General features: G+C 35.3%; 1 protein-coding gene across 1 annotated transcript; it reads right to left on the reverse strand.

Moving 5' to 3' along the window:
• Positions 1–4512: 4512 nt before the first annotated feature.
• Positions 4513–5256, reverse strand: LOC131650263 (uncharacterized). Its single transcript, XM_058919985.1, has one exon. It carries the CDS (start codon positions 5254–5256, stop codon positions 4513–4515), a length of 744 nt encoding a protein of 247 aa, XP_058775968.1.
• Positions 5257–6876: the final 1620 nt, after the last annotated feature.

The following is a 6876-nucleotide window of genomic DNA, read 5'->3' on the forward strand; positions in this document are numbered from 1 at the left end:
CCTGTAATGGTAAAATTCCCTGATCAAATCAATCTCAGTTGGATTGATTTACAATCTCAATTTTTTTAGTTTTGAGAGTAAAAATGAGTAGCTCAATTCCTTTAACAGCCTAAGTCTCAATGCCTTAGCAAATGTTGCAAACAAGACTGATTGCAAAGGAAATTGGAGAAACAATAGACTTGGCTTCCATGGCTCAAATTGAAACTGGAGAGGCTCCAACTCGAGAGTTTGGAGAGGAGGCATGTTCTCTAAATCTACTTATCAACATATTTTCTTTGATTCCTAGAACTCTAACGTAGGTCGGTCATGGTTTTTCGTGGACGTAGCTCCCTCATTCTTGGGGACGGCCAACATTTTAGCGATCTTCCTCTTCAAGGTCCCCTCTAATGATGGCGGTGATATATAGGTGCTTTCCTTGGTGAAGCTTCCTTGCTCTCGCCACTGGTCTCTCAGAAGGCCATTTTCGAAGATCTGTGACTTAATGTCTTCTTCAGCACCCTCAACTTCAATTAAAAATTGCATAAATCAGTCGATGTAAGACCGCAAAATTTCCTTCTTCCCTTAAGATAATTCCTCTCAAAGTGGCTTTGGTTAACCATCGTTGTTTTTGGGTATTAAAGTGCATAGAGAATCATTAAACCATAGTATGGTCGTTATAACCAGGATTAGGGTAAACAACTTGCATTTGGACTTTTCGTCAGCATTGAAGTAGTTTAGCCGATCATTGACGAGCTCATGTGCACGTATGTTTCCATCATACTCACCTAATGTGGGCGGCTTCTCTATGGGTTTTAGTATTTTTCTTCTCAAAATCCGAGTGCACGATGCTTCTATTGAATCTTCACTGGCTGGCTTTCTGCTCAATACGAGGGAGGAGTGTGGCTGCCCCGATCTCCCTTTAGGATATAGGGAGAACTTTGATGTTGTCGACTCCTAAGCTTCCAGCGCAGTGAAAAGGGGTCTGATCTACAAGGTTAGTACTCCAACACTCACGTCAGTATGTAAGGAAAATGAGTAAATTGAAATTAAATTTGAAAATTGTTTCTTGAATTTGGCCAGAGAATAAAAAACTTGCTATTTGTTATGATAAATTACGTAGAGTCGTTGGATGTGAATGCAGTTAAGATCTTTTGTGATCATCAGGAGGAGAGTCCCAGTGTGTTGAGAAGATTCTTAAAACATAGCAATTCCTTGGAAGGTTGCTATGGTCAGCCGGAAAAATTTGCTTACCATATATTTATTGATATTTGATAAATCAACTATCAATATTAAGTGTCATTAAATTAAAAGAATGGTATATTAGTAATATAAATACTAATTAATTAAAAAATATTGACTTTTGTTTGAAGATGAGATAACTGGTTAGCTAGTATAGAGGATTTGAAGGTTTACAAGGCTCTCAAGTCAAAGGAACAACCTTCTTCAAGTGGAGGAAACCATTTGGAGACAGAAAAGTAAAGCAGTTTGGCTTAAGCAAGGAGACTGCAACACCAAGTTTTTCATAGAAAAGCTTGTCAAAGAAGGAAAATTAATTCCATCAAGAAACTCAAAGAAGATAATGGATGTTGGTGGTATGGTAATCTCCATTATGAAAGACTATTGGTATATTACTTTTCTGATATCTTTGCTACTTTGGCTCCTCTTAATATTCAGGAAGTGTGTGAGGTTGTTCAAGGAAAATTAAATCTGAGTCATGTTAACCAGTATGTTGTGAATTTATTGACTCTTGAGGTTAAATAAGCTATCTTTCAAATGCATCCTCTTAAGGATCCAACTTCCAAGCCACGATGGTCTCCCAGCCTTATTTTTCAGAAGTATTGGCATATTGAAGGGACTGAAGTGTGCAATTTGGCATTGGATATTCTCAACAATAGTAAAGACTAAAGACACATGCCCAATCAAAAAAAAAACATTCATAGCCCTTATTCCTAAATGTAAAAAATCCAGCTTCTCCCAAATATTTTTGCCCTATCAGTCTATGCAATGTTGTCATGAAAGCAGTTAGGATTTAGGAAGACCATAGCCAATCGTCTCAAACTTTTCCTCCATGAGGCGTTAAAGGTAGGTTGATCACGGATAACGCTCTCATTGCTATGGAGTATTTCCATTGGAATGAGAAGAAAAAGAAAGGGAAAAGGGTGTCATGGCGCTTAAACTCGATATGTAGAAGGCTTATGACATATTAGAGTGGGATTTCATCATTGTGGTTCTTTCGTCAATGGGATTTCCGGAGTCTTTGATTTCTTTGATTTTTCGGTGTATTTCTACGGTGTCCTGTCAAATCCTTGTGAATGGACAACCTAGCATAAGCTTCATCCCAGAGAGGGGCCTTCGTCAAAGAGAATCCCTCTCCCCATATTTGTTCATACTGCATGCTGATGTTTTTTTAGGTTTGTTAAAGAAAGCTAGTCAGGGAAAGCGTATTTATGGCATCGAAGTGGCTAGGTAGGTTCTTAAAAATACCAAGACTCCTCCGGTCAAATGGTGAACTAGGAGAAGTAAGAGGTGTCCTTTAGTAAAAATGTGTTTGATGAAGATAAAGAAATTATCCATAACAGGATGAGTGTAAAGACTGTGATTCGCCACTACAAGTATGTAGGCCTCCCGGTAGATTTTGGTAGATCGAAGAAGGTGATTTTTGGCCTTGTGGTCGATAGAGTGTGGAAGAAAATTAAAGGGTGGAAGGAAAAGTTTCTATCCAGATCTGGGAAGGAAGTTATAATCAAAGTTGTAGCGCAAGCTATTTCGAGTTATATAATGAGATGCTACAAGCTCCCTGAGGGTATGTGTCGGGAGATTGAGGCTATGCTAGCCAAATTTTGGTGGGGATCCAAGAATGGTGAAAGGAAAATTCATTGGCTCAGTTGGGAGAGAATGGCTGGTTCAAAAGGCATCGGAGGTATGGGGTTCAGAGGTATTGGTGATTTCAACATTAGCCTGTTGGGGAAGCATTACTGGAGACTTCTTACATGTGAAGATTATTTGTTTTCTAAGGTTTTCACGGGTTGATACTATCCCTGAAGTTCTGTCTCTGATGCATTTATTGGTTTTGCCCCGAGTTACGCCTCGAGAAGCATTCTTAGTACAAAAGATCTTAGGAACAAAGGTGTTCGGTGGAGAATTGGTACTGGAATGAAATTCAGAATCTAGAAAGATAACTGGTTGTCTAGTGTTGCTGGTTCTAAACCTCAAGGTCTGGTGCGTGTTCCAGATGCAGGGCCGGCCCTAGGGGTAGGCCACCAAGGCTACCGCCTAGGGCCTCAATTTTATATTTTATTTTCTGTGGCAGATTTTAACTATTTGGTTTGTGAACATAAAAAAACTATAATTTTTTTACAATGTGTGTAATAATAACATTCATTTGCAATATATATTATATTTTTGAAGTCTTTTCAAAGACTTGATATCTAAAATTTTAAAAAATCGAGTTTATGAAAGCTTTTTCCTATTTTTTTAAAAAGTAACGAGAAAAATGTTCATATGAATTTTTTTATCAATAGAGAGAAAAATGCTTAGATGAATTACACTGATTAATAAATCATTTTATATTTTTAAAAATTTAAAATTAAAATATATTATTTTATCAAAATATTAATATTTTGTTAAAAAATTATTTTAAATTTAGCCTCAGGCCTCGAAATCTGTTGGGCCGGCCCTGCAGATGGTGACGCCAAAGTAATTGAGTTGAATGATTTTGATCTCAATTGCCGGGGGACTGAGCTAGTGCATTCTTGATTCTTGTTTCGCCCCTGTGGAGGCTTCTCAAATCCTCAGCATTCCCCTCTCATTTTGTAGGCCCGTTGATAAGCTAACTTGGCCCAGCAAAAAGGATGGGGATTATTCTATGTTATGGAGTTTAACAGGGAGAATCCGGTGTCACACTCAAAGGGAGAATGAGGAACCTATTGTTAGGGGTCTGGCTGTGTTTCAAGTTGATGGCTTTGTGACTTATGGTTGCATTATCAAAGATCATGATTTGAAGGTAGTTTTCGCTTCCAATCAAAATGAGCTAATCTCGGTTGAACCATCTATTGCTGAAATCCTTTCTATTAGATGGAGCTTGCAGTTGCCAAAAGACCTCAAGCTGTATAGAATTCTTGTCCAATGTCCAATCTGATCCTATCAATGTGGTTGATTTTATAAACTCTCTCTGTTCCATTGCTGCTTTAGACCTTGTAGCTATTGACTCCAGATGTTTACTTGCTAGTTTTAAGGAAACCTCTATTATGTACTTAAGTAGGTTGTTTAATTTGAATGCTTCTGTTTAATTTCTATTTCGGTTGTTGCTTCTGTTTAATGAAAGTCGTTTTCCATAAAATAATATAAAAAATAAATCTGTATTATAAAGATTAATGTGTAACAAATTAACAATAAAATTAATCATAAGATATTTTGACTCTTTTTGTTACACAACTACAATAGTTAGAAAGATCATTTACTATTCAAATATTGAGATATTAAAACCATCTTGTATTCCTCACGCTAGTAACAATAAAATTAAGCACAAGAAATTCATACAAAAGCAGTCTTCACTACATCATTAGCAATTTTACTACTACTGCATCCTAAAACCATTGAAATTGACCTCAACATTTTCCACACCCCTTTACAATTCCCATTCCTCTTGCTCTTCACAACCTCTTTCCCATTCCCCGGCGCCACCGGAAACATCGCCGTCGGCTCCCTCCGGCTCAATCTATTTCTAATGTCACTAAGTTTCATCTCCTTGGAAGACGACCTCGAACTCGACGACATCCCAAACAAAAACAAAAACCATCTAGATTTTGTCGCACTCCTCACCAAAGAAACCTTTCTCCCCATTGATGTGTAATCATAAGCAAAACTCTTAACCTTCAAGCTAGCAATATCATCCACATCACTAGATTTCATGGACTTTGAAGTGAGTTTTGCTTTTTGATCAACAACATTTGGATGATCTTTGAAAGGAATGAGTTTGCCACAAAAGATTATGTTGTCATGAGTTGTTGAAGTTGTGAACTCTTCACTGAAAAACTCAAACAAGTTATCATCATCATCATCATCATCATCATGATCCTTGTTATAATTGGATATCGAATTTTTTCCATCTTCTTTGGAGAAATCACCCCATTGAGGTGAAGTTGTAGAATTTGGAAGGTCACGAAGAGATAGAGTTTCATCATCATCATTATCATAATGATAATCATATTGATCTTGTAGGAGATTACTTTCTTCATTCCCTACTTCTTGATCTGAGTATAACTCTTTGGCAACCATATTGATACAAACAAAAAAATAATTTGTGAAGAATATTTTCCTATGTGGTGTCTTATTAATCATGTTTTTTTCACCAATATATATAAGAGATTAAAAAGTTTAGATTATTAATTAATTGATGTCGATGCCTTCTAGATGAATAAGAAAAAATAAACAAGGTACTCAAATATAACATTCATCTAGAAGAGCAGGCTCCAAATCCACAAAATGATGTCATAAGTGATTCTAGATGGAAATTGTACTTTTTTTTCTTTTTTGATTAATGGAGAGGCTTTATAGGTTGTTTCCACATGTCTAAGTATAGTTTAGTGTTTGGATTTTAGCCTTTATAGTCAAAACCAATGTCCCACAAGCTACTAGATAATGAACAGTTAGGCAAGGTTGACATGTTTGTGGAGCCGGCATGTTAAGCAAATATGCATAGTCTTGTTTCTTTTTTCCAATAATATAATGCTCTACATTAGTACATTGACTTGTTTTTTGTTATTTTGTGCTAACAAGGGAGGACACAATACTTGATTTGTAGTCTTTTGACTTGATGTGCAAGATTGTGTAGATTATTATATTTCTTTAAATATGGCTTGAATTAACAAACTTGAAACTTAAGCAAAACATGTTTGAAAGAGTCTCAAAAAGATTTCATAAACTATTTTGAGAGGTTTGTTTTGCTTTTCTAGTGTATTGGTTAATTATTAGTAATTAGATTCAATATTCAGTTGGTTGGGTGAATGTACTATTTATTTTATTTATAAAATTTATTTAATTGAAATTGATCTTTATAATATATCGAATATATGATTTTATTTTTTAATATAAATAATAAAAGAACTAATTTTGATATTATACACATATTACATAGAATAATTTTAAAATAAATCAATATTTTAAAGATTAAAACTAAAGAAAATAATTTTTAAAAAATCTACAAATTTAAAAGGATTAAATACAAAAATAAATAAAAGTATGATATTCAGTATGTTGATTATACAGTTCTGATGGAGGAACCAACTGCTAATAACTCTTTAGATTACTAAAATTATTTTTTGTAGTTTTGAGTTTGCTTTTGGTCTTAAAGTGAATTTTTTAAGAGTTACTTTTTTTTGCTTTAACGTGGAGAGAGTCGTTTGGGAGAGAAGGGAATTTTGTGCTTTGTAGAGTTTGCTTTGTTCACTTTAAGTATTTAGGGCTTTCGATGGAGACAAATCTGAGGAGGGAAAGTATTTGGGAAGCTCTAGTGTAGTTTTTTTTTATAAACAATGATATATTTATATAGAGCACCAACAGTACTCAACACAGACCATTACAAATGCCTTCACTTTACTAGCAATTTTGCACCCTATCTTCTACTTTCACAGCATAAAAGATAAAGGTGAATAGTTCCAATCATAAAAATTACATAAGACTCTATTTTTGTTACCTATGGCCAACCACCACCAAGTATACATTTTCACATTCTGCACAACTTCATCACAGTCACCCACAGCATTCTTGAAAATGATCTCGTTTCGCATTTTCCATATGCACCAGCAAATTGCCACCCACAAGACCCCCAATCTCTTCGGCGCGCATTTGGATTTTATCACATCCATCATTTGCAAGAAATGGCTGCAGCAGTTAGTT

The sequence above is a fragment of the Vicia villosa genome, linkage group LG1 (assembly GCF_029867415.1).
Source record: "Vicia villosa cultivar HV-30 ecotype Madison, WI linkage group LG1, Vvil1.0, whole genome shotgun sequence".
Taxonomy (NCBI): domain Eukaryota; kingdom Viridiplantae; phylum Streptophyta; class Magnoliopsida; order Fabales; family Fabaceae; genus Vicia; species Vicia villosa.